General features: G+C 40.9%; 3 protein-coding genes across 6 annotated transcripts in view; all 3 read left to right on the top strand.

Moving 5' to 3' along the window:
* The first annotated feature begins 1,393 nt into the window (after positions 1–1,393).
* kat2a (K(lysine) acetyltransferase 2A) lies at positions 1,394–10,029 on the top strand. Its single transcript, XM_046414390.1, has 18 exons — positions 1,394–1,641; positions 1,983–2,106; positions 2,231–2,376; positions 2,481–2,570; positions 2,706–2,887; positions 3,007–3,198; positions 3,341–3,447; positions 3,937–4,041; positions 4,169–4,305; positions 4,386–4,594; positions 4,667–4,793; positions 5,885–5,995; positions 6,081–6,224; positions 6,312–6,426; positions 6,516–6,552; positions 7,558–7,621; positions 7,707–7,791; positions 7,938–10,029. Exons 1-18 carry the CDS (start codon positions 1,417–1,419, stop codon positions 8,129–8,131), a joined length of 2,394 nt encoding a protein of 797 aa, XP_046270346.1. The 5' UTR covers positions 1,394–1,416; the 3' UTR covers positions 8,132–10,029.
* A 1,062-nt stretch (positions 10,030–11,091) lies between these two features.
* On the top strand, positions 11,092–16,023 carry dhx58 (DEXH (Asp-Glu-X-His) box polypeptide 58). Of its 2 annotated transcripts, none has more exons than XM_046414391.1 (12): positions 11,092–12,021; positions 12,211–12,401; positions 12,514–12,718; positions 12,832–13,022; positions 13,129–13,242; positions 13,527–13,659; positions 13,764–13,949; positions 14,051–14,301; positions 14,420–14,731; positions 14,823–15,013; positions 15,117–15,216; positions 15,355–16,023. In XM_046414391.1, the coding sequence occupies exons 2-12, from the start codon at positions 12,225–12,227 to the stop codon at positions 15,538–15,540; spliced, it is 2,046 nt and encodes a 681-aa protein (XP_046270347.1). In that variant the 5' UTR covers positions 11,092–12,021; positions 12,211–12,224; the 3' UTR covers positions 15,541–16,023. The 2 variants fall into 2 exon arrangements, with proteins under 2 accessions (XP_046270347.1, XP_046270348.1); XM_046414392.1 differs by having other exon boundaries at positions 12,214–12,401.
* A 1,799-nt stretch (positions 16,024–17,822) lies between these two features.
* znf385c (zinc finger protein 385C) overlaps positions 17,823–27,646 on the top strand; it is a 131,316-nt gene continuing 121,492 nt past the window's right edge. Inside the window, exon 1 of one of the 3 annotated variants that reach the window (XM_046414394.1) lies at positions 17,823–18,052. The gene's annotated coding sequence lies outside the window, so the exon portion shown is untranslated. The remainder of the gene's footprint in view (positions 18,053–27,646) is intronic. The other 2 variants (XM_046414393.1, XM_046414396.1) reach the window with 2 other exon arrangements.

Genomic DNA, 27,646 nt, shown 5'->3' on the forward strand with positions numbered 1-27,646 from the left:
CGTTTCACCTCATCCAAATATTAAGGACTCACTCTTTATGACAAGTTACCACTAATAGTGAATTTCTTTTAATATTTTGTAATTAACCCATCCTAGCTCGACATTGTCCTATCTAAGTCTAAACATTCAAGTCAATTGATCATATTTATACTTTGGCAGTGTGAAAACAGTTAGGATTTGTAAATATTTAATAATAATAATAATAATGTATAAACGTGATACTTTTTTTAAATAATGTCCTTAAAATACATTAACCATCATCCTCACAATATACGAAGGTGTTGCCTTCAAGTGCACTTATTATGCTGGTGCCTTTGAAGGTCATCTGTGAAAGAAAGACTGCAGTGTTTATCCTATTCTGTCTAAGTAAGTGAGGTATTATTTATTACAGGACTACTAAGGTGATGTGAGGCTTCATTTTATTTGAGAACAGCGTTTACTTTGTTGACGCACATAAGTAGCATAACTGCAAACATCCTTGGCAATACAACATTAAAAATAATATCTGAAATAATAACGGCGTTGTACCCTCTTAAAATTTATAGTCGGAGCTTTAGTCTAACAACGGCCATTGATAAAATAGTGCGGTAATTTTACGATGACTTTAAAGTTTAAGGGTGTTTCACGGGGACACGTTATTTTAAAAGTAAAAAACGGAAATGACAGGATATTATTATGTTTGTATTAACGCTAGTTTGATTCATTTAATGATGTGTTGCAGTTCATTACTGTGGCCACTGGAGGGCACATGGACCGAGACAGCCAGCGGCATCAGCAGCCTTGTATTACATGGCATAAATTGATATTACATAGACGGTAATCAGGTCTGTCTACACTGGCGATCATAAATCAACCAACTGCTCAATCTATGCAACGCCAAATTTACAAAATTTACCTGTGAACACCTTTCAACATAACCAGGAGTGTAGTTGCGAATATGACCACTAGAGGGCACTGAACGCTCTTGAGGACAACTGTCAACTTCAAGAGCATCAAGGCAGACATAAAAGCATAATAGAATAATATCCGGTAATGACATTCAAAATAAAAATTTACTAGGTAGGTAGTTAGGGGATACGTGTATATAGAAGCAGTGATAATTTTAATTAGGATGATTACGATAAAAGTAGATGTATATATTTCATCGTCTCGCGTAATTTATGAATGCTGAATCAAATAACTGATGTGATGCTGTTATATTTCTGTTGTGAACAGTTGCTACAGTATCGAAAAGTGTGCTTCAGTGACAATGACTTGTGAAGGCTCCTTGCGTGCTTTATTTGTGCTCTAAACATCGGTGCTATAACGTAACAATTTAAATATTGCTGCGGTCCTCTTAAGAGGAATTTTACCGAGAGCACTTGAAGGCAGCATACGAGCTAAAAGGGAGCAGCGGAAGAGCCGAGCAGCGTGGATATGTCGGACCCGGCGGCGCAGGCCTTGCAACCCCGGCTTCTCCAAGCCCAGTCTACTGGGTCAGCTGGGTCTAGTACTGCTGCAGCAGGCTCGGGGTCAGGAAATAGCGACCCGGCCAGACCAGGACTTAGCCAGCAACAGCGTGCAAGCCAGAAGAAAGCCCAAGTCCGAGCTTTCCCACGGGCGAAAAAGCTTGAGAAACTTGGCGTATTCTCCGCATGCAAGGTAGCTAGCGTTGCTAGCCAAAGTTCACCACAACAAAGCACTCTTCGGTACTGTTAGCTTTAGTCTACGTGGGGCAGCGAACGTTAGCCCAGTCAAAACACCACAAACAAAAACATTAACAACCAGAGTAGCAACCGAACGTATTTATTAATTTTAGTCGCTAGCTAGCTCTCTAGCCACTCGTATTGGTCACATGAAATCTCTGAAGATGCGTGTGTTATTAGCTTGTCTAAGTTGTTAACTGTTAACCGTTAGTCATTCAGCGATGTACAAAAGCAGCAGCTGAGTCACTGTGTAAAGTCGTTTATTCAGTGTTCAGTATTGTTTCCTTTTATTCCCAGGCTATTGACACATGCAAGTGCAATGGATGGAAAAATCCAAATCCACCATCAGCCCCACGTATGGACCTGCAACAGCAAGCAGCCAGCCTGAGCGAGCCGTGCCGCAGCTGTGGACATGCTCTGGGTACAAACTAGGCAACACTCCGGAACACCCTGATCCTCTATCCAATAGCAAATAGAGATATATTCTTAGGGACTTGCAGTTTGACTTAGCCTAACGTATGTCTTATTTAATGCCTTGCTTCCAGCTGATCATGTGTCCCATTTGGAGAACGTGTCTGAGGATGAGATTAACAGGCTGCTGGGGATGGTGGTGGACGTGGAGAACCTGTTTATGTCTGTACATAAAGAGGAGGACACTGACACCAAACAGGTCTACTTCTACCTTTTCAAGGTAAGCGAATGTGTATCTCACATCTGCATAACAGTAAAATAGACCACTAACGGCAAGTCCACATGCATGTTCTTTTGTACTAATTTTTACTCGGTTTCCCTTAGTTGCTGAGGAAATGCATCCTGCAGATGAGCCAGCCCGTTGTCGAGGGATCTCTTGGAAGTCCACCGTTTGAAAAACCCAACATCGAGCAGGTGAACCTGAAATGAAAAACATCTGTAGGTCGTGTCTTGATGTTAGCTTTAAAAGTAACAGGCTTCTAGGCGACCTGTCCCTAAAGACGAGCCTGCCTCTTTTTCATGAGCTTTTGCTTCTCTTTTTCTCCACAGGGGGTTTTGAATTTTGTTCAGTATAAGTTCAGCCATCTGGCACCAAAGGAAAGACAGACCATGTTTGAGCTGTCAAAGATGTTCCTCCTGTGCCTAAATTACTGGAAGCTGGAGACACCAACGCAGTACCGCCAGCGCACGCAGAAGGACGATGGGACCGCATACAAAGTGGACTACACCAGGTGTGTGTGGATGTGCTGTTATTAATGAAAGTAGGAAGGTGCTTTTACTTGTCATATTTCTCAGTTGGATCGTAATGTCAGTCCGTACAATCACAGTGTTTTTCCTCTCTGACTCCCAGGTGGCTGTGCTACTGCCACGTCCCCCAGAGCAACGACAGCCTGCCGCGCTATGAAACCACCCACGTGTTCGGCCGCAGTTTGCTCAAGTCCATCTTCACCGTGACCCGACGGCAGCTCCTGGAGAAGTTCAGAGTGGAGAAGGACAAACTGCTACCAGAGAAACGTACACTCATCCTCACACATTTTCCCAAGTAAGGGCAAAAAATTAGGAAAACATCTAACCATCATTGTCGTCACAGGTTTTTGCACCTGTACCGTTTAATCCAGTCAGTCTGATATTATGGGTACAGCTTCCCGCTAACATTTGTCTGAAATAACATTTTACTTCATCAGGTTCTTGTCTATGCTGGAGGAGGAAATCTATGGCGAGAATTCACCGATCTGGGAGGCTGACTTCACCATGCCGGCCTCGGACAGCACGCAGCTCGGACATCAGACAGGTGATGCGGGTGTATGAACTTATTGTCATTTAGCTCTAATGTGTTTTATAGCTGGAAGAGACCAGAAAAGTATATCAAACAGATTTTGGACTGAATTCCCAGTAACTGCAAGAAATATTTGGTTCCGTGTTCATGTCAGTGAAGTTAAGTAACAACTGATTCAAGTCCAATGTGTGAATTATGCCGCTCCTATTCTTCGACTACTCTTATGCAATAAAGGGTCATATCATGTGAGTTATTTGTATGGCGCTGGGCAGTCCATTTTAATCCAATGAATCACTTTTTTTTGTAGTGTAAGAATGTCCATTAAAATATGACAGACATGTCAAGCTTTATTTGAAAAAACTCAAAGCTTTGAATGTTAAAAGTGACCTTTGGTAGAGCACTAATAAATATATATGGATGGGTATGACGGTGAATACACTGTGTGTGTTTATACAAAAAATATCAAAGCTGGGTCCATGGTATCCTTGTGTGTCTCCACTGCAGTGATCAGTCCTGCTGCAGTGTCCGGCTCCCCGGCTCTGCCTAAGGGCCTGAGCAGCATCTCCTCTCTGGGCAGCATGGACTCTGGAGGTGCAGAGCCCATCACAGGTCTGTGAGCACTGCTCAGCTTCTATGATTCTCCGTTGCCTCTCTACCAGGGCCTCGGTAGCTACAGTGGCTAACATATCCCTCTGAAAGGATCATTGTCAGTTAAGTCATGTCACTGTCTGTTCAGGAGAGAAGCGTAAAATTCCAGAGGCGTTGACCCTGGAGGATGCCAAGCGGATCCGTGTGATGGGCGACATTCCTATGGAGCTGGTCAATGAAGTCATGATGACAATCACTGACCCCGCTGCTATGCTCGGTCCAGAGGTATGTCAAGTCTTCTCAGGTGATTTGTAAGGGTAGAGGATTTAGCCTGCAGTGCTCACAGTTTATATTAACATTCCTAGACTAACCTGCTGACGCCAAACGCTGCCCGTGATGAGACTGCCAGGTTGGAGGAGAGGCGGGGAATCATAGAGTTTCACGTCATTGGAAACTCGCTTTCCCAAAAGTCCAACAAGAAGATCCTCATGTGGCTGGTTGGCCTGCAGAACGTCTTCTCTCATCAGTTACCTCGCATGCCCAAAGAGTACATCACACGACTCGTGTTCGACCCGTAAGTAAACGTTTTCCTACCACAGGTCATCGTACGCCTGCGCGCTGTGCTGATTTCTCCCAACTTTCACAGGAAGCACAAGACCCTCGCCCTTATCAAAGATGGCCGTGTCATCGGTGGCATCTGTTTCAGGATGTTTCCCACTCAGGGCTTCACAGAGATCGTCTTCTGTGCCGTCACATCCAATGAGCAAGTAAAGGTACGTGCTAACCTTTTATTCTCTCGATGGTCGTGGCGAACCAAATGGACCAGTCATTCATTCTTTTGCAGTAGCTTTTTTGCACCTTTTTGCGTCCATGATGGCCTGGAGTCAGTCTTACCAAACATCTTCAAGTTGGAGGGAGTAGATATCAGGGGCATATCAATCCTAACATAACGTCTTAACATCAGAGTTTTTGGTGTAATGGAATGCCTAAGCGGAAAGCACGTCAGCAGAGTTTTACACTTGTTCATTTCACAGACATCTGACACTACAGGCTGTGTGACGTTTTGCTGGTAATAAAGGCATGGAAATGCAACTCTGTAAATGTATATTTAGGCTTCAAATCTATTTTCTTCTGTTTAACATGCATAATCATTTACAGTGAACCAAAACACACTCCTCATACAACAACACAGACCAAATGAAATAAATAAAGCAGATTTTCAGGTCATCTGTGAAATACCTGGTAAAACTGGTTGATTGTGTTTTCGAAGTGTTCCCGAGGCCATGTCTCAATATCCTTTCATACAGTCGTGTGTTTGGCAAAGTTTCTTGTATGAGCAGTGTACAACTTTCCTGATCTGTCATTGCCCCTGTCCCAACTTGTTTGAATCGTGTGGCTGAAAAAGCTTATTTTTACAACAGTCAGTGAAGTTAATGAGATTGAACATTTTGTCTTTTTTCATTGAGCATATGTTTCACTCATCATGCCAACTTTTTTGGATTCAGCTGTATCAAATTCAGATACAATACTGAAGTCGAATTATTTTGTTTCATGTATGAAATGAATTGATTAAAAGAAAAACAATTAGGAACATTTAGGAGGAATCTGTACAGTATCACAATGATGGCAACTACCAGCTTTTCCTTAAGTACTTTTTTTTTATTATTATTTTGATTTCTGTAATGATTTCTACTTGGTGTGAAGCCTCAGCTCTTCTGCACTGATATTTCCAGGTTCAAAAACAGCACATTAACTGCGACAAGCGTAATAAAATGTTTGTTGGTCTTTGCTAAAGACAGAAATAGCAGTACAATGAAGCTAGTCTACCATAGCTTTTTAAGAGACTGTCTTTTCTCTTTTTAAGGGCTACGGTACCCACCTGATGAACCACCTGAAGGAGTATCACATCAAACACAGCATCCTGTATTTCCTCACTTATGCCGACGAGTACGCCATTGGCTACTTCAAGAAGCAGGTAGTGCAGGCGTGACCTGTGCATTAGCTGTGCCCCAGTTCTTTCTCTCCATGCTTTCCATCAGTAATTTGTTCTTTCCTTGCAGGGCTTTTCCAAAGACATCAAAGTGCCGAAGAGTCGATACCTGGGATACATCAAAGACTACGAAGGAGCGACCCTCATGGAGTGTGAGCTGAACCCGAGAATCCCCTACACCGAGCTCTCTCATATCATTAAAAGACAGAAGGAGGTATGTGAGGCGGTGAAATCCTCTTCTGACCAAAGTGAAACATGTTTTCTGCTGCAAATACCACGTAAATCTGTAATGTCACTTTAGATTATTAAGAAGCTGATTGAGAGGAAACAGAGCCAGATAAGGAAGGTTTACCCAGGGCTCACCTGCTTCAAAGAGGGTGTACGACAGATCCCAGTGGAGAGCATCCCAGGCATAAGTGAGTGTTTGGTTTATGGACAGTGGAAAAAATATTTTTTTAAACATTTAAAAAATGTGCTATATTACTTACAAGTCTTTTCCTTTCAGGAGAGACGGGCTGGAAACCCAGCAACAAGGACAAAGGGTAAACTTTGTATATGATTTAAATCAACATCATAGTGTTTAGATGCTTGTGTGCTTGATGCTGTAATGACAGGCCTATTACACCCGTACCCAGGATATCTTTTCGTTATCTGGCTTCATTAATCCTGACAATAGTGGTCAAGCCACGCAGTCACCTGGAGCTGGTTATCAACGTGATAGGTCAACCTTGGATTTACCCAATGTATCAGTTAGAGGGTGTTTGAAGCACATGACCAGATGCAAACATGTGGCACATTCTACAAATGAAGAGCAAACATTATACGTGGAGATGATAATTATACAATCCAGGCAAAAGGCAAAGTCATAGCTGGCACAAAAGAATCATAAACTGTGAATTACGACTATAGTGACACTTTGCAGTTAACAGGTTAACATTAAAAGTCCCCTCCTGCATTTACACACTTAGTCCAGTGGTCTTTGGACAGACCGATCCCTTCTTTGTAGAAATTGGTTTCTTGGTCCACAGCAGCGGTAACATTGTCATATTCATCATGGGCATGATTCACCAATACTGCCACCATGTCCTCGTGGACCTCCTAAAGGTGGTAAGCCTTAAGACTGAGGCAGTGGATGGCTGCGCGTCGGCCGATGCGATCCATTTTGTCAGACAGTGATGAGTTCCCGTTTTCTGTTACCTAAACAAAAGATATTAATTACATGATTACATATACTGTGGATGAACAGCTGCTAAAAGATGCTGCACCTCTAACACAGAAATGTCTTCAAAATAAAAGCACACAACAAATCATAACAAATAGGAAAAAAAAGGTATGGGGGAAGTAGTAAAACCATTAATACAATTCAACAAAACTGTTTTAAAAAAATCCATCAATCCCCCCCCCCCCCCAAAAAAAAAGCCTGGCTACCAAGTGTCGACACTCTAGTACCATCACAATAATCTCATTTAGAGACTTTAGTTTTTTGTCTTACAGTCTTAAGTGTAGTTAATATTTCACTCATTTATTATTCATTCAATGTTTTGCAGGAAAGAGGTGAAGGATCCTGACGTGTTGTACAACATGTTGAAGAATCTTCTGGCACAGATAAAGGTAAGGGTCACCTGTTGAATCCAGCGACACACAACCCCCATGTGAGCAACAAGAACAGACTAACCGACTCGCACTGTGTCAACAGACTCATCCTGACGCCTGGCCCTTCATGGAACCAGTGAAAAAATCGGAGGCTCCAGATTATTATGAGATCATCCGCTTTCCCATCGGTCGGCGAGAATCTCATTGATCACACAGCACCTGTTTTTCTTCTTGATTACATTTGTTTAGTACCTGCTAATGTCAAACAAACAGTAAATTATTAGTAATTCTCACTGATTGTTGCTCTCTTCTCCCCTTTTTATTTCCCCCGCAGACCTGAAGACTATGACAGAGAGACTCAAGAACAGATACTATGTGACCAAGAAGCTTTTCATCGCCGACCTGCAGCGAATCATCACCAACTGTCGCGAGTACAACCCTCCAGACAGCGAGTACTGCAAGTGTGCCAACACCTTGGAGAAGTTCTTCTACTTCAAATTAAAAGATGGAGGCCTGATCGAGAAATGAACTCGGCCACAGAATCGTTTGTCGGCTTGTTAACTGACGAGGGGCGTCTTTCATGGCGGCCGCACGACGAGACGGATCAGATCACGAGGACAACATGGCTTGCTATTGTCATATCTGTGTTAATGAAAGGGTATGTACTTGACTGACAAATTTTACAAGGGAGTCGTTGGACTTAAACAAAACTGAGGGTTGCTTTGAAATATCAGAACCAGTTTAGTGTCCACATGGCATTACCTTTCCCCTTGAAGGTATCTCCTGTCGTTTTCTCTTTTCCACTGGTCACTGTTGGTTAATAATCTAGAAATACATATTTCATCAAGTGTACCAAAGTTGCAGGTCCAAGTTAAAACATTGCCACACTTTCCACCATTAGTTATAGTATGATTCACCCGATTTTGTCACATTTGACCACATGTACTCATTCCAGTTTGCTTAAAACACATCACTTAGAGCAGATGTACACGTAGAGTTCTTTTCATAGGAAACTGGACCTTGGGACCTAAAGCCACGTTGCCTTGCGTTGCTGACAGACACTTGAAACATCCCAGCCATCTTCATGGGTTTTAAGATAAACGTTCTTTGAGGGGTGAAGTCCTTAAAACACCTGGCACTGAAAGATGGGCAGTACTTTGACGCTTGAGTAGAGATGAAACAGTTTAATCAGTTGTTTTGTGAAAAATGTATTGAAGTGAAAATACTGAACATTTGCTGGTTTTATCAAAAGTGACAATTTGTTGCTTTTTTCCACGTTTTCATTTTAGTTTATTTAGAACACCTTTTGGATATTTTGATTGTTGGTCAGAAAAAAAGCCAGTTATTTATCATTTAGACTTGAGTGTTTAACGTGAATAATATTATAATATTTAAAGCATCACAGATAAACCAATTTAAAAAAAAAAAAAAAAAAAAAAGTTGTGGCAGCCTTTCTCTTAAGGAGTTTGAGAAGCTGCTAGTGATGGACTGGGCAGCAAATATACCCAGCACTTGTGTGCGAAAAGAAAATTGTCCCAATCGTTGCCTTCAAGAAAATACTCGTTTTCATGTTGACAGCAACATAATATATTTATTTGCACAGTAAATATGATGCTTACTGTTTATACACCCATTTTCCACTGGCAGGGTTTTATCCCAAACCATTTAGGATGAGGTCACACATTAGTATAGCTTTTATCGTGCTTGCAGGTGAAACTGTAGTTGGTGGCATTGATTTGTTCTGTTGCAAGTAGTGCAGTCACCTCCGCACACGTATGTTAAGTAGTGCATTTAGCGTACAGCAACATGTTCGCGCTGGTCACAGGTTTACTGGATAGTTTATGCTGACCTGAACGTGGTGGGGGGAGAAGCTAACCAGCAGTTCTCGCAGTGATTGTTGGCTTTTACGAAGAAGATAACTCTGAATTATTTGCCATACACAAACTGTAGTGGGTGTTGATGCACAGATGATGGACAGTTTACAAGCCACTGTTGTGTTGTTTTGTTTTTGTTTTTTTTGTTTGTTTTTTTACAGTGTAACAGACATTGTAATGAACTGTTAAAAATGTGTCTGTTCAGCTTCCTGAGACACATCTGCTTGTTTCATGGGAAGGTAACTGTCCAGTGCTGGTTGAATATTCCATTGACTTGTGTATGTGTGTGTGCGTGAGTGAGTGTGTGTTTATTTTGTACTTGAATCACGACTAGCTTTGAATTACTCAAGTGATGTCAGTGTTGCATTATTCAGGGTTGTCAGTTACATACTTCTCTTTCAGTCTACCTATGCTGCATTACAGATTTTCTTAAAAACAAAGGTAAGAGTGAACTTTCCACTTGTTTGAAGATGGCTACTGTCTCTAGTTATGATATAAATGCCATTTACTGTAACTGTAAAACCGTTCATGACAATAAAGGGTTTTTTTTTTTAATGAACAGTGTAGGTGATTTCCAAGCTGTGAGAAAACATCAATTATCTATTCCACTGAAATAAAAAAAAAAGGGGGAGGACAACCAGAAAGGTGTGAACTTGAATCTGTTGATTTGGACTTTACTCAGAACTGAATTGAGATTTCCAGGATTTCAGACTTTCAGTTGGCTTGCAATTGTTCTGTTTTATTAGCAAGTCATTTAGTCCAAATTTGCATCAAAGAGCTTAATCTTGACAATCTGCACTAGCCGTTTACCACTGATTACTTCTAGTTTTTAATCTTAGGATTTACATTCACGAGATGTTTGTGGACATTTTGCAATGATGCTAAATTTAGTACATCGTGACTTGAGGACTTGAATTAATGTGTTAACTGCCTTTAGAAAGCAGTTGTGTTTAGTACATATCTGACCTTAAAGGCCTAATTAATACAAGTTTGTACCTTGGACTATCAAGGGATGTTTAATATCTGAAACTGTGGACCAGGAAGTGCATCTGAGGCCAAATGAGTGCCTGTTGAATTGCATCAGTGTAAAATGTTTATATCAATAAGTTCTTCTACTGTGCCTCTGTTACATGTGGAGCAGTAGGCCATAGGTTTCGATTTCCTGACGTAACGAAAATCAGGAAGGGCCCAGTTAGGGTGTACTGCATACCTAAACAGACATTTGTGGTGGCCTCTCCCTTTTCGCTTTCAATAAGACCCCTAAGCTGTAAACGACATATACAGTTTAAGATAAATACAGAAGTATCATGGCCAGATTATAGAGGGGTTTAGTAAAGACTTGGTCATTGTCAGTGAAGTCGCGACGTCTCCTGTCACTGGATAGTGAAGAGTAGCTGTTGTTCCTCCAGAGTCCCCCTCGTTAGGGCCCTCCTACAGGCGGACTGAACCGGATTTAGTTTTATTTCTCTGTATCACACAGCTGATCACAAATGGATTTAAAAGCCAACCTAAATCCACATAGTTGGAAGAGACTTCTGTGAAGCACTTGAACAGGCAAATAATGTTGAATAGTTCACATGTGTACTTGATGAATTTCTCTATAGGTCCTGTGCTTCACCTGAGGATGATCCCGGAATGTATTTCATGTATTGTATTGAATGTAGCATAGTTATCTTATACTTTTTCATTATCCTGTGATGTTTCTTTAACCCATCTTTTACTATATAGATATGTAATATAGATATGTAACATCTGAGTATTTTATTATTGTGTATATAAAGTATAGATTTTTATTTTATAGACATTTATTCAAGGTTATTGACATTAATAGCATTACTGATTAGATTATTTAGTGCATCCTATTGCTCTAGAAGCTATTCAGTACAAGAAGTTATTCTTTACTGCTCTGAAAAAGCTCACATTGCCAAAATAGATGACTATTTTGATCAATGCTATGCTGCAAATTCATCTGCATTTTATCAAGTTATTACACTTATGTTCCATTACACAGTACCAGCATAGCTTCATTCAAGTTTCAATGCTTAGCTTGTTTTAAGTTTTCAAACAGTGCCCAAAACAATTTTGGAACAGTCACGGGGATTTCTTGTATTTACACAAACAGCAACTGCAGGTTTTGTTTTCCTGATTCAATGAAGAGTAACAGATAGGGCCCAGCAAGGGTGCACGCATGCACTCAGAAGCTTTCAGCGCCCTCTATAAGCACCTCATCTGTATGCCGTCTAATAGAGTAAACACATAAATATGATAATAAACATAGGCTTTGACGTGGCTTTATTTCAGCAAAGTCTTGTCAAAGACCTATTTTATGTGACTGTAGTTCAGGCTTCCCCTGTCACTGTACAATGAGGACAATCTGTTGTTCCTCCAGAGCCTCCCGCAGTGGAGCCATATTTCGAAGTTTAGAAAGCTTTTGCTTTCGTTTTCCGCGTCACACAGCTGATCCCAAAAGAATTTAAAACCCCTCCACCCGTACTGTGTGGTGGCAGTGGACACGGAGAAGCTGCAGGAACACACAGCTGACTGGTGAGTTAACAAAGGCTGACTTTATTTCTAAGAGTTTAAACATAGTGACTAAGAATGCATGTCTCTCGGAACGCTTACATTCACTCACCAGTTTTACCCTGATGTATCTGGACTTTATGGTGTTATTGAGATACTGTTTCTTTTCTACAATTTGGGGATTTGTTGTAATTGTGATGTGTTGTCAAACAGAAGGAAAGTGAAGGATGGCAGATTTTGGACTGTATGCATACCAGGAGGAAGTGGTTGAAAGGGCTCTTCGAGGAGAGAACATAATTATCTGGCTGCCGACAGGAGGTGGAAAAACGCGTGCTGCTGTGTATGTGGCCAAAAAACATCTGGAGACCACAAAAAATGCTAAGGTGGTGGTCCTGGTAAACAAGGTACACAGAATGCACACAACAACATCACTTTCATCATAATATGATACTTGTTGCAACCAGCATCTCACAGATAAAGGCAAAATATGTGCATGTGATATTTTCTACTCTGTAGGTTCACCTTGTAGACCAACATTACACCAAAGAGTTCCAGCCTAATCTCGGCCATGACTACACCCTGGTGGCAGTCAGCGGAGAAACTGAGCAGAAGGACTTCTTCGGGAAAGTGGTGCAGGACTCAGATGTGGTCATCTGCACAGCACAGATCTTGTATAATGCTCTGATTAACGTGGAGGAATCCAAACATGTTGAGCTCTCAGGTCAGTAAAACTGAGCTTAAACATCCTTGACTGTGATCGTGTTTGTGGTTTTCTAATCGCCTCAGCAAAGAAGGTCATGTGTAGAAACTGTACCCTTGATTGGTTTCTTACAGATATTACTCTACTGATAATCGATGAGTGTCACCACACCAACAAGGAGTCGGTCTACAACAAGGTAATGGGATGCTATGTGGAGAAGAAGTTGAAAGGAGAACGACCATTGCCACAGATCCTGGGTCTCACTGCATCACCGGGGACAGGGGGTGCAAAGATCCTGGAAAAGGCTGTGGAGCATGTGCTGCAGGTCAGGCTTTAACCATTCGACTTGGGGTTTCACTGAATTTGTTACTGAGGCTGTTTTGTCTGATCTTTAAACCTTTTCTTCTTCCACATTATTCTTTCCTTCTCAGATTTGTGCCAACCTCGACTCAGCCATAGTTGCAACCAAAAACTATGTTCCCGAGCTGAAGCAGAAAGTACCCAGACCCACCAAGACGTTTGACATTGTGGACAAAAGGCCTGAGGTACACAGATTTCTTTTCTTTTAAAACATTAATCCCACCAGCTGTAGACTTTTGGAAAATTTTTAAACAAATACAAACAGTAATGCACCCCCATAATTACTCTACGTTTCAAATGACCTGGCCTGGGGATGAGGAGATAAAAAGACTGAAAGCAACAAACTGCACTCATTTTCATCTGTTTCTGTATCGTGGAAGCCTAAGCCATCGAAAAAATTTGAAAAATGCTATAACACATACAAATTTTACATAAAGGCAACAAGCGGGCAACATCTTTCCTCTCTTAGGATCCATTCGGGGATCATCTGAAGTGGATGATGCAGCTGATCCATGAATACATGAACATACCTTCAGACTTCAGACTGAGAGAGTGTGGCACGCAGGAGTATGAGGCAGATGTGGTGGTTCTAGAGCAGCGAGGTAAAGTTTCTTTTCTGATCGGGGATTGTTCTAAGGGTTGTGATGGCAAGGAATGCACTTACTTCTGTTTATGTTTGTACATAATTTGCATGTATTTGGATTAGGAGTTAAAGAGGACAACAGACTGCTGGCACAATGTGCACTACACCTCAGAGAGTACAACGACGCCCTGCTCATCAATGACACCTTGCGAATGATGGATGCTTATTGCTCCTTGGAGGAGTTCTACAGCACCAAGTCCAACACAGCAATTGATGGAACAGATATCTTCCTGTTGGGAATTTTCGAAGGTAGGAATCCAGAGATATTAGTTAAAAGGCTGCTCATAGTGTATTTTTTCCACCATGCAAGCAAAAATTAATGTTACTATCTTTTTTTTTTTTTTACACAGAAAATCAGGTGGAGCTAAGGAAACTGGCAGGGGATTCTCGCTATGAGAACCCAAAGATGTTAAAGCTTGAGAGCACTCTCCTAAATCAGTTTGGTCCAGGTGTGAAGTCAAGGGGGATCCTCTTCTGTAAAACCCGTAAAAGCACCCACTGCCTAGAGGACTGGGTCCGCACCAATAGAGCCTTACAGGAAGCTGGCATCAAGGCAGCCATCCTGACTGGGGCTGGCAATGGCATCAGTTACATGACACAGGTGTGTTGATACACAGTCCCAGCCTATGAGCTTGTCATTCTAATTCATTAACACTTAATGTACAGATGTGTTTGTGTCTTGTCTGACTTGGTCCTTTAAGCGTGTGCTTTCTCTGCAGAATGAGCAGAAAGACACAATCCGCAATTTCCGCCGGGGTACTCTCAACCTCCTGATCTCCACCAGTGTGGCTGAAGAAGGCCTTGACATCCCTGAATGCAACCTGGTGGTACGCTATGGGCTGCTTACAAATGAGATTGCACAGCAGCAGGCCAGCGGACGTGCCCGGGCAAGGAACAGCCAGTATTCAGTGGTTGCCCAGAAAGGGGGGCGGGAAGTGCGCCGGGAGCTCATCAACGAATATCTGGAAGAGCTGACTGGAGAAGCAATCGCTAAGGTCCAAGATATGAGGCCTGAAGCATTTTACAAAAAGGTGAGCTTGTGGTATTCTGTATGTCTTCTTCCCTTACTCCAACTGCTTAGTGTTTTGACCATCACCTTTTATTATTCTTTTTTGTCCTCAGATAACTCAACTACAAACAGAAGCAGTCATTTGCAGAAAAATTGCAGAAAGCCTCAAAATAGAGAAGAGAAGTCGCCACACTTCCGCAAGCATCCAGCTCTTGTGTCGAAACTGTTTAAGGCCTGTGGCCTCCGGCAGTGACATTAAACTTGTTGACAATGTGCACTTTGTCAATGTCAATCCTGACTTCAAGTGAGTTGAACTCTGTATGGTTTAAGAGTTTGTGCAAAGTATATTCATGCCAAAGTCTTTACAAAGCTTCTTTAGTCCTCTAAACACGGTATATTGCTCTCAGGAGACATTACAAAGTCGGTGGGCAGGTGGTTCTCGACAGGACTTTTGAGGACTGGGAGCCTGGACGTAGAGTCAGCTGCAACTACAGCAACTGCAACAAGGTACAGTAGGCCCTTTGCCAAATATTAATTTAACACTCATAAACACTGTCCTGCTCAAGCCAGTTCATTGACAGAGGGGTGTGTTTTATTTATAACATGTTTTTTTTTTTTTTTTTTTTTTTTTTTGTACATTCACAGGAGTGGGGATTTGAGATGAAGTACAAAAAGGTTGCCCTGCTGCCAAATCTAGCCATTAAGAGCTTCGCCCTGGAGACCCCTGATGGCAGGACAACTGTGAAGAAGTGGAAGGATGTCACTTTCACTGTGGAGCAGTTCAGCTTTGAAGAATACTGCCAAGACAACTTCCCTGACATGTTTGATTGAGACACCACCAACAGAAACTGTGTTGGGCTTTTCCCCTTCTTTACATGTCAGTTTTTAGCTGTTTTTTTTTTCATCAAAGAGTTCATTTAACAAAACCATCATCAGAACATTTGCTTTTTAAAAATTCTCTCTACACTTGCTCACATTGATTTGTGCTGCTGGACCAGCGAAGCAGTAGTGTGCTAAAATCCATTACGCATCGATCATGCTTGAAATCAGCATGACAGCTTTGTTTATGCCCAAGGTCCTAACTCTATTTGCATGTTGTGCATATTGCCTCTGTGTTATCTTAAGTCATGCACAGTAATGCAGTAGTTTCTGTAGTGTGCAGAGATTCTGTATGTTCTAATCATCTTTATTTATATACATTTTATTTCATTGTTCAAATGTTTTGAAGGTGGTTAGTTTCAACATTTTTTACACTTAAATTTCCACTTTTATTTGTTTGTATTGGTTTTGTTTCTCTGTACTAAAGATGAAATCAAATCAAATGTAAATAAACTAAAACTAAAACTGAAATTTAAATAAAAACTTGTTTTACAATACCCAACAAACCCTCATTGTTTTGCTTTTTTTAACCACTAGGTGTCAGTATTGGTTAGAGAATATCAAGTCGGACTCTTTTCTCTGTAGTCTCTAACGAATAGTGTGGATAAAGCCAGAGAGGAATTTTCTGTGGTTCCTCAAATCGAGGCCCAGTGGCTTTCAGATTAGAAGAGTAAGCTTGAATCCTCAGACTTGTTGTTAAAAAAAGAAAAAAAAAAAAAGTTCTCAAACTCAACCAATTTTACTGACGTACCCATGAGCATGGAAACGTCCCCAAGATGTTTTATTACAGTGCGAAAAGGTAAGATGTAGTCATTTGACAGGAAACTTATTTATCACATTAGCTCTGATATAAACAGTGGTAACTGTTTCTTTATGTTTGGGTAGAAGGATTGTACGCACTAAAAATATCCCTGAAACCAGATTGTCTACAAAGCTTCTCTTTGCAGTTTTTAAAATGTGTGCTGAATGTTACTTGAGAAATGTTTTGACTGCCGCAGCTCGCCATGTTTCTTCTGCATCAGTGGATCAATACGGGGTTACATATTTCAGCTTGGATCATTTAACAGCATCTAAAGAGTCTACACAGAAAAACTGCAAATTCCCATCTAAACACACTGGCTTCAAAGACACATTTTACAGAAATACTCACTATTTCTCTGAGCCCTTACAGCTTGATTTTGGCAATCCCCATCACGCAGATTTAGACAGCTAATCAGAGAAAACTGTCTGTGCTGAAACTACTTACGGTTTCATTTTGCTGCTGTGTTTACATACACAAATAAAGCTTGATATATAGCAGCACAGCTTCAGCAGTAATGAGCATTTTCCAAAACAAACTCAGATTATGAAACTAAAGCAACTGGCGAGGAAACGACTGATTCAGGCTGCCAGCTGTATTGGGTTTTTTCACTTTTGACACACGATGCATCCTTGCTCGTATCTCTGGGCAAGACATGATTAGGTCAACATCACTGAGTCACATGTGCCGTAATCCTTTCAAATCTGGCAGAGAGCTGGAGTTGGTGGTGCTGCCATGGACATAATCACACTAAAAACAGGCTCTGTTCCGGTGTCATGCCTGCCTCAGATTCAGGCAGGCGAAGAGGAGCCGTGCAGCGTGTGATTTACTCTGATCAGGCTCAGGCTCTATAATCAACACTGATTACTTCCTTTTACTTCCCAGCTCAGCACCCCATGCATCTTAATTGCAATTAGTGCTCTTCTGAAATTAAAGCAGCTTTAGAGTAGTTGAAAAAAAAGGATAACATGCTGTATGTACGTTTCACATTTACTTGTCATTGATATCTAGGGCACCCACATCTGCCGGTCTAAATTCCTTTCATTTAAAATATGATAAACAAGCTGGAACCTTTTTGTTTTTAATGTTGTGGCAAAGGCCTTGGGGTTCTCCCCTTCTTTGTGGGCATGTAACAAAAATCAAACATATGGAAACTGTCCAACAACTGTTTGCTAGAGCTAGAGAAAATATTTTGAAATCAGACTGTTTGTTGTTTTTAAAGCAAAAATGACAAACCCTTGCTGGTTCCCGCTTCTGTATTTACTGCTGTTGTCATAAGTATATGAGATAAAATGAAATACTTCAGCTTTACATTTCATATTGTTTTTTTTTTTTGTGGTAAAGTTGGATTGTTTTATCAGGAAGGCTCTAAATATAACCTCCAGCCCGGATGTAATCACAAATGTGATTGACAGGTTATCAACTTAATTAGCTAGTTTACTTCTACTTGTAATAGAAACGAGTGACCCTGGCGACCTGAATGTGCTCAATAATGCTATCAACCGCTGTTACAGCTTACACCTGTGCAGACGCCTGCATTTTGCAATACAAATCCTACAAAAAAACAGGTTATATTCAACTTCTCAACACAAAACAAACAAAGCTAATGAGGACGATCTGGTGCACTTCCACTGTTGGCATCTGATGGATCTCAGCAGCAAGTGAGTACGTGTCAGCAAATGGCTGTGAATTTGGCAGTTTATTTGTCACCTGCCCACACATATTGTACTTTTACAGCTGTAACTGTGAGTCAAAGTGAAACGCTAAATTAGCCTTTGTTCGTCTTCCTCTAATGCGAACACACAAGAGAAAGAAACATGCTAACCGTGTTGTCCCATTCATGGCGTTGTGGCGCAGGTTGGCCCACGTCAGGAGCTGGTCTCTCCAGGTGTAACTCAGGTGTATTAATGACAGACAGCTCAGCAGTCAGGACGTGTTGTTCTTCAGTTGTGCGCAAATCAAGAAGAAGACATTTAAGATGCATGAAGTGGTGAAAAGACAGAAAGCAGAGAAAAGTAAGTCCTACAGAGCACAGCCATGCTAGCAGCTCTGTGAGGCTGCGTTTGGTTTCAGTGAAGCTTCAGCTAAATGCTAATATCAGCCTGCTATTATGGTCACAATGACAATGATAACTTGCAGATGTTTAGTATGTCCACTATGTTAACCTTTTTAGTTCAACATGCTAACATTAGCACTAAGACAGTAATGTTTCCTTCACACCATCAGGTCCTGATAATGTCCTGGGCATTATTCCTTACATAATGTCACCAGTATGCTGGGAAAATGTATATATTGTAAATGTCTTTTAAACCCATGAAGAAGACCAGTCATTTGAAATATAATTCATCCCTAATTCAGTCATTCATTCCTCCATATAAGTTGGGGGGGGGGGGAGTAACTTTCTGTGCCCTGTAGAGTAAGAAAATACTGCAAATATACTGTGCATTACCGTAGTCCACTTACTATTTAGGAGTGGCCTACAAAGCCCATCATTGGGTCACTTTCCTGGCTGCAGACAGAAGTCACACCTGTTAGGTCAGTGTCAGACTATCACTCAGTTGCTTTCTTCTTCTCCGGCAAGTGCACTCACACGGAACAGAAACAGTGACAGACACAAATATCTCGTCCAGTACCGTGAGCCAGGACAGGCATTTCCTGTGGGATCGCTCTTACTTGTCAGCCAGCTGCTGGCGTCGTCTGAGGGCTTGCTGCGTTGCTTGTCGGCCTTCTTGTCAAGGCGATAGGACTTCAAAGTCTCCATTCTCATGGCAACAGCAGTGGATCAGGTTGCTCTCATTGACAAGATGGCTCATGACATTTGCATTGTCCTGCTGTATGTCATTATGTATGTCACCTGTGCCTCCTTTGTGGTTCAAACCGGGTTCCTCGTGTCCTGCCTGTGTGGACACACAGCAACGCAAGTCAACCATTATGTTTAGGGGTCATGTGCTTTGGAGGCTTCTTTGACATTTGTCGTTGCATTTGTGTCTTGGCTGCCATCAGAAATCTAAGAACCCAGAAAATTTTAAATTTCATAGGGAACATTTTAATTTCACGCTGTGTTCCTTTTTAACACCCAGACGCTTGAAAACATGTTTGTGTGTATTTTTGGGGCAACATGAAAGCAATTATAGTATATAGAAAAGGGTGTATCTTTGTTATTGCTCGTCTCCTTTGATTGAGGGTGTTGCTCTCTGAAGTGGACTCGAGCTCTGGTGTTGGTGCTACAATTGAGAGTTACCCAGCCTATTTCATGCTTTATTATAGAGCAGATAAAAGAGACGCTTGTCTTTGCCGTCTGAGGTTTTTTTTGTCTGCTCCTTACTGTCTTGTTCCTTTCCTCTGCATTCCTCTTGACAGAGCTGCCTGCCAGATTATTAGAGGCTAGAAACTCGAGAATGAACTCCCAGTAAGTTCTTCATCAAAACAGCAGTGTTCAGCTGTTTCACTGACAAAATAATGTACTAAAAAACATATCAGTATAAATATTAGCGCCTTGTCTGAGTGAAGTAGAGTCTGTTGACAGAGTCATGTTCTTTGATAGTCAAAGTGCTTCAGATATTTCTTGTAAGTGCAGTGAGTTTGGTTGGGACTAAAACAAACCTGTCTTTCCAGCCTCCTTCTCGCCTGTACCATTGACTGCAGTTAGTGTTGACCTAATCCCTGTTATTAATCCATATTGATTCGCTTTCAGTCATGCAGGCTGGTGGTGATTATTCTGGGCTCATATGACAGCCCACAGTTTTGTATGTACTCACTGATCACTTGAAGATGATTGAGTATTGTTTGTGTGTGTGTAAGAGAGAGCTAACTGAATAAATGTAATTCAGTTTTTAAATTCACTTAAACTAGACAGTAGTGGTGAAACGGTAAGCATTGGTCAACTGGCTAAAAATATGACAACTTAATATAGACTGCTGTGATGATAACCAACTAATTGAACCACATCTTTGGGTTTTGGGCTTTGGACCTCTGATTGGACAGCACAAACATTCTACGGGAAATTATGATGAATATTTTTCACTATTTTCTGAGATTTCTTTTAGGCCAAATGATTAATTGATTAATTGATTTAATGAAGAAATATTTATTAAATTTAATAATCGGTTATGTCATTATGTAATTTATCAAATTTCAAAAGCAAAACAGCGTTCCAGCTTCTTAAGTATAAATGTTTGCTACTTTTCCCTCTTTTATATAAATGTAAATTGTAACTCTTTGGGTTTTGGACTGAGGGTTGGACAAAAAAAATTCTGTTCATTATTTTACTTTTTATAAACTAAATAGTTAACAGGAAAAAATGTGTCAGAATGATTGATAATGGAAATAATTGTTAGCTGCAGACAAGGACCTGTTTCCCAACATGGTCACTTGCTATAGAGGAGTGTATTAACTATAAATGTGTATTTGGTTGTTTTACAGTGAATGATTGTGTGTGTGTGTGTGTGTGTGTGTGTCAGACAGCTGGGAGAGTCCTTACTATCAAGGCAAGGCCAGGGGTGCTTTTCATTGGCTGAAACAATTGCACACACAAGAGAAACCCAAAAGCATTTGACTAAAACTGGGCTATCCCTGAGGTCGGTGCCGGGGGTATTGATTTTAAAATAAAAACCTCACTATTATAAAGCAGTCAAGGCTTAGACATGCAAGGTCTGTTATTTCTAATACTGACTTTAAAAATAAGAGGAATGAGAAAAGTAAAAAATGATAATAGCAGCCTGAAAACTGTTTCATAAAATGATTCATCTGCCAGATGGAGAGAAACTACATAAATAGAACCAGGGGGCACAGAGGAGAGGGCACAAAAAGGAAAAAATGTTGATTATGGAAGGGAGAATAAGGAAGCTATGAATACCTTAGAGTGTGGAGTAGAAAAGTGGGAGGTTGAATTAGAGAGGAGGAACAGCAGCATATGTCCTGGAGGAGGAGTACTGGTGTATGAAAGTGAAGTTGTTCATCATCTGTAACCTTGCCAGGACACAGGACAGACTCCCAGAAATCGGATGTAAACAGAAAGAGACAACACCACAGTCTCATAGGGCCGCTTGATAAACACTGTTACAATCCCCAAGCAGCCCAGTCAAACCTAGAAAAAAAGCCTTGTTTCTGTGTTCCAGCTGGAGCCAGAGATAAGTAGACGACTCATATGGCATAAAAAGATTTCTACAGATTTATGAGGCTCTGGCACAGTGAAGTATTGATCCATTTCCCCCCATCTGAGCCAGTCAAAGGAGAGTGGAGGCCACTACAAAACAGAGCGGTTTACTTACAATTTACATTTTGGCTATTGTGCTCATTTCCAGAGTGACACACTGTAACTGGAGATTACTTGAGTTACTGTTAGAAGGCAGCAAGAGGTGATCAAATCAGTGATGTTTAGGAAAGAAAGAAAGCAGAAAATTGGGAAATAAAAATTGGTGTGGCTAAAGTAATGTCTGTCATTTATCGCTGTTTTTGCAGTTTGCAGCTTTATTTTTGTCAACACAAACACAGTCCCATTTATCTTTAAAATGATGAGTTGTGTGCTATCAGTTTGTTTTGCTGGTTACTCCTCATCCTAAAAGCATTTTGCTCTTCATACTTTAAAAGGGAAATTTGCATTTTATTTCTTATCCTAGCCTACTTGTATACTAGGATCAGCAAACTGCAGAACAAGAAGAATGTTGTGTCATTATTTCCAGGTGTTGAAGATGAAACTGTTTGCCTCTTTGGGACATGCAGCTCTAAACCTCAATGGTTGAGCACAAAATCATCCATTCGCCATCAGGGGTTCTTGTTTTGGTGTCAGCTGCAAAAAGTCAGCCTGAAACAGCCTTTCCAGCCGACTACCTACTGAATTTGCTAGAGAATCACTTTAGAACTGTTAGCCACAGTTTTTCATTTCAGTCAGTTAGACATTAGAAGCCTGGTATTGTCAAACACCGACTCAGATTTTGAACCAGTTGTTTCAGAAATTTTGTTTGTCATTGCCATCATCACCAACAACACAAACAACAGCAGCAGCAGAAGTAGCAAAATAACAAATAGAGCCATCAATCACACTGCAGGTCATGGGCTGCAGCTTTGCCTAATAGAGGCACTATATTAACTGGTGGCGAGTTTTGACAGATCCAATTAGACTGCACTCCGTACCTCTGCCACTGCCCTGCCCTCCAAGCATCCCCTCACACAGGAGTCTGTAAGGTAACATCACATCCCCATCGCAACAGCTCATCCTTAGTCTCACTAGTGTCGTCCATCTTCCTTTGGTGCACCTTTCGTAGGCTGTTGGCAGTAACAACTAGCAAGGCTTCATCTTTGCTCTTCTTGTTTGTTTTTTGGCTTTGAAATTCTCAAAAAACTAATCATAAACTTAGCATTCAGTATGTTACTAGAACGCATGTTTCCATGCTGAATACTCTTCATGCTGCCACCACACCCCCTTTTTCCACATCCCTCAAAATGTCTATTCCTGTCTTTGGTAAAGCTGCTTTTCTCTCGTCTATCCACAAATGTCCAAATGATAGGTTTTGTGTCTAAGGAGAAAAGGGAGTCATGCTTCACAAGACAGAGCACAGCAAAACATCTGACTCCTGCCAAGAAGAGGAAACAAAGCAGGCTCATTTTTGCAAAATCTATTCTTTTGTCCTCATCTGAAGCCTGCTTTCTTTGTGTACCCTTCACTCTCCCTCCAGCCGCAGTCCTCCCTCTCAATTATTCCTGAGAAACAACGTACTTGTCAGTCTTTTCCCTTTCAATAGCTAATGGTCTATCTATCCCCCTCTGCCCAACAGTCAAGCCAATTAATTCGATCAAGCTGTTGAAAGTCATTTTCAGTCACAGTGGGAGGGCAGTGCCAGACTGACAGCGTTGACTCACTATATCCATTGTTAAGAGAGTAACAACACTGTGTAAACCAAGGTAAATTAGCCTGAATGGATCCAGAAGTAATTTCATATCTGGACCATTCAATTATGTTTTTGTGTGCATCATTTCCCTGTTATTTCTGCTCTGTCACGCAATGTGTGTATGCACATTACTTGTATTTCAGCAGTCACATCCAGTGCAAAACTCGTGGTTAGGCTGCAGCATCACTTTATCTTGTCAGTGTGAATACTAGAGGAAAATATACAAGACTGTGGAAAATTATATTTGCACTATGTAGCGTGGCTTAGTCACACTCCATGTATCAAAGTCAATTTTTCCATTTTCAGGTGTAGGTGTGTGTGTGTAGGGGGTGTCGAATTGGCTGACAAGTCAGGAGCACAGCCTCTGATTGGTTGACAGACTGAGCCCAGGCATCGTGGAATTGTCAATAGCCAGCTAACAAAATGTAAACAACAAACAAGATCCCAAAAGTGACAGTTGCACAGTACACACAGTGCTTGACTTGGAACAGAAAGTAGTTGACTGGAAATGGCGTAGTTTCTGGTCATCTGGCCATGTCACCTCACATGTATTCCTTATCTTGTTGCCTGTAGAAATGGATTAAGCTCTCTGGAAATTCATTCCACTGAGTAACTTTTCTTTGACTTTCTAAAAGGGAACCTCAGAGAAAATATAACCTCTTTCGCAAGTGCATTGGAAGATGATGAGTTGTCCAAATTGTGTTGAACGAGAAGTATGTATGAATGATTTCTTTTTTGCTGATGTGAGCTATCAAACCCCTCACACAGGCCTTTGATGTAGCACTCCATTGTCTTGCAGAGCTGCAGGAAATTGAAAGGGAAGATCAGGGGGGTGTTAGTGAAGGGAAAAAGAAGTGGAGGACGGGAGCAACACACAGCACGTCAGGGTTTTCTGGGACATGGCACACGGAAATGAACTAGCCTTGCATGACCTGCGGGAGCTTGCTCTCAGACTGTGTGAGGATATACGTGGCAGAGAAGCAAGAACAGTTGTTTAAGAAAACAAGATAGATCAAATATGTATTTTTAAATATTGTATTTGCTAAAAAAGACTTGAGGCACAAGGTTTAAAATTTTTACAGCATCATTGAAAGCCTGCACCGTCTGCATCCAAAGCTCTCTTTTAATTCAAAGAAAATGCTAAACCTTTGGAGAATTAACCAAAACACACTCGCTCAGCCTTTAAAAGAGCATTCGTCCCTCAAGTGTTAAGAGTAAAGTTTTAATGGAAGCTAAATTTGATTTGAAACTCTCTGTGACTTACAGAATGGTTACAGAAGCTTCTTTATTCAGACTGTAATTCTCACACTGTAAGTGCTTTCTACATGTCTGTCAATGAACACCCACTTTTCCCACATTTCTTCCTGTGGTGATAAATTATAATGACAGTACACACAGGCAGTTTCAGCTTAGGGAGTACAGAGTGGTTTTAGGCAAGGTTAAGTCCATTTCTGCTCTTTTGTGAGTCCTGGAAAGGTGAATTAGCATTTTATTTCAAGATGGCTGTGGCATATTTTTGTGAATATATTTGAATATTTCAACTCTATTTCAAGACATGATTAATAGCAGTTTACTTGTCCATTAGAAGCTGTAAATATAGAAAATCAGTCCCAAAGTGTTCCTCTTGTTGCTGTAGTATATTTGATTATCCAATTTTTTTCAACTGGGGTTATACTAAATATTCCTGCTGTTCTTTAATACAAGCTTTTAATCACAAAATATTTGAATTCTTAAAGTGAACAGGCTAATCCTTACAGGAATGGGAGTAATTTCAAACATAACAAGAGGGAGATGAATACCAAGAGGACAATGGCAGCAGTCTGTTATATCAAAATGATAGATAAGCAATGAAGGAGTGCTGTTCATTTTCCCCTCGCTATTGTGCTCAGGTAGTGTAGAAAAAGAGGTGGGTAGTGTGATGTGCAACGTGGCAGGTCAAACCCAGGAAAGTGGGTTTGCTCTGGCGGGAAATGGCTATTTACGTAGCTGAAAATGGAGTGGGCCTTTCTGACATTTTCATAGCCCTGCAGGCAAGAGTAACCTTCAGCAGAAAACAGAGCGTTTAAAGAAACGGGAGGGGGAGATGGAGGAGCGAGAGGTGGGGCAGAAAGCAGAGAAAGTGATTGCATGAGAGAGTTAAAATGATTGGAGTCTGGGAGAGAAAGGAATGGGAGGGGTGGGAAAAAAAGATGGACAGAAACAGACAAAAATTATTTGGAGGTCATGCAGGAAGTGCGAGAGGAAAATCACTGCCTTACACAGATTGACATATTAAATAAAGGGAATGCTGGAGGGTAGTGGTGGACAACAACAAAATGCTTGCATCTAATCTACAAAAATAAAGTTCAATAAACAATATATTTCAGCCTTTTCCTAACAGCTTTCCACCTTGTTGCACCACTTAAGTGTTGCTATCAAACCATGCAAATGACTCAGCCTTGAAACGTCTGCACAGAGGTGACCTGACAGAGAAATTATGCGTGTTTAAATCATAATGGCCACGCAAACCAACTCAAGTTAATATTTCAGTGTTCAATAAATTTGACATGATAATGTGCCCCGTAAAGTGTCATTTTCCCTATTATTGTCTTGTTTGAGCGAACAGTTTAATATAACCAGGTATGTCCATCAATTACTTGTGTCACAACGCGTTATTGCAATTTTCAATCATAGGTGCAGTCAAGGTTCGCACATTTCTGCGGCACAAACAAACAAAAAATATATATAAAATATATAAATATATATATAACCAATACTTTTGTTGATATATTTCAGTCTGGTCTAAATTGACCGTTGGACAGACCGACATTGTTTCCAGAGCTGTGCTATTAAAAAGGCTACTAAAGCAGGTTCCTGGATCAGTCACTTGTCCATCACAGGACCATCTCATAGACAAACAAATTCGCATACGCACTTGCGGGCAGTTTCCACCTTGCTGGACCCACATGTCTTCAGGCTGTTCCCAGCACAGGCTCATGCAAGCGTGTTTAAAAAAGCAAAACGCAAAAACGGGACATCAGAACAACAACATTATAATAGTGTAAAATGTTTTGAATTGCAATTAGAGACACATTTGTTCTCCTGATATAATTGTGCGAATCACCTAGTTTCCTAATGAAAATGTCACTGCATTGCTGAAAGAACCTATTAGGTGATCATGAGACAGACAGAATTCAGGAGAAACTGTGGGAGAAAATAAATGATTTCCATGTGGCTGTGTAGGAAAAGAGGACTGATTATATCAGTAGATGCAGCTAATAGACCCTGATTATGAGCAGCCTCATTTCGTACAAATGACTCCTTTGCTGAAGCATGAGGAGTGCTAGAATATATTATTTCTCCTGTACGCTCTGCCTTTTCTTTGGTAGCATAACAATGTCACCATAATGAGAAACTTCGACACAAATGTATTCAACTTATCTGTGCATTTTCTTTCCCATAAATCTGTCCCTCTGTCTCTGTCATGTAATTAAGTGAGGCTGCGGGTTCACAAGCTATGACTGTTTCATTACTTTTGAATAGGCCAAGATGTGCTGATATGAGTGAGAATGAGATATCAATACATCCTTTATCACTCCAGTCTTTATTAATTTTATTCTACCATTTGCCACACGCTTCTCATTCAGGATCCTCCCAAGGCTACAGGGACTGAAAATATTTTTACATGATGATCATTTGGTGATTCACCCACTTGTGTTGAGGCTAAGCTTTGGTCTATTTAAAGCTGTATAACCAGGAGTTTATACTAGCAAAATATGAAGGATCAAGAATGCCTATTTCCTGTCTTTTGAAATAAATATAATAATGTATCATCTTGTTTGTGTCAAAATAGAGACATAAAGTTTGAGTGAAAAGACAAACATTTGATGGTATATTGTTCCATGGGGAAAGCTAAAACTAGATTTCTCTCTCAGAGCTGCAGAAAGCAACAGAGAAGACGTGTGAAGATGGCTCCCATGAGTCACTTTGACAATTAATCCTGTTGGGACCCGGTAGGCAATCATCTGTAATTGGACTCTCATACGAGGTCATTTCCTGGACCCAGAAGATGCATTTAAACTGTTATTCTCTGCTCACTTTGTACAAAAGACTATTTTAGAGGTTGCACATAGAAATATTCCACATAAACTATGCATGCCAGAGGGTGAGAGCTTCCTGGTAAAGTGACGGTGGTTCAGCTCGACAGCAGACTCCTCTGTGTAAAAGGTGTGGGAATAGGTATTTCTTCTTATTAATATGTATAGCTTTTGCCTCCTTGTCCTCCCTGTGGAATAAAAATCTGATAGTGTGAAGTGGCAGTGTGAGGGTTGGGAGGCTTTGTTCCTTTGCTGGTTCTGTGTGTCTCTCTAAATGGGGTGAAATGCCATGAAAG

This window comes from Scatophagus argus, chromosome 16 (genome assembly GCF_020382885.2).
Source record: "Scatophagus argus isolate fScaArg1 chromosome 16, fScaArg1.pri, whole genome shotgun sequence".
NCBI lineage: Eukaryota > Metazoa > Chordata > Actinopteri > Scatophagidae > Scatophagus > Scatophagus argus.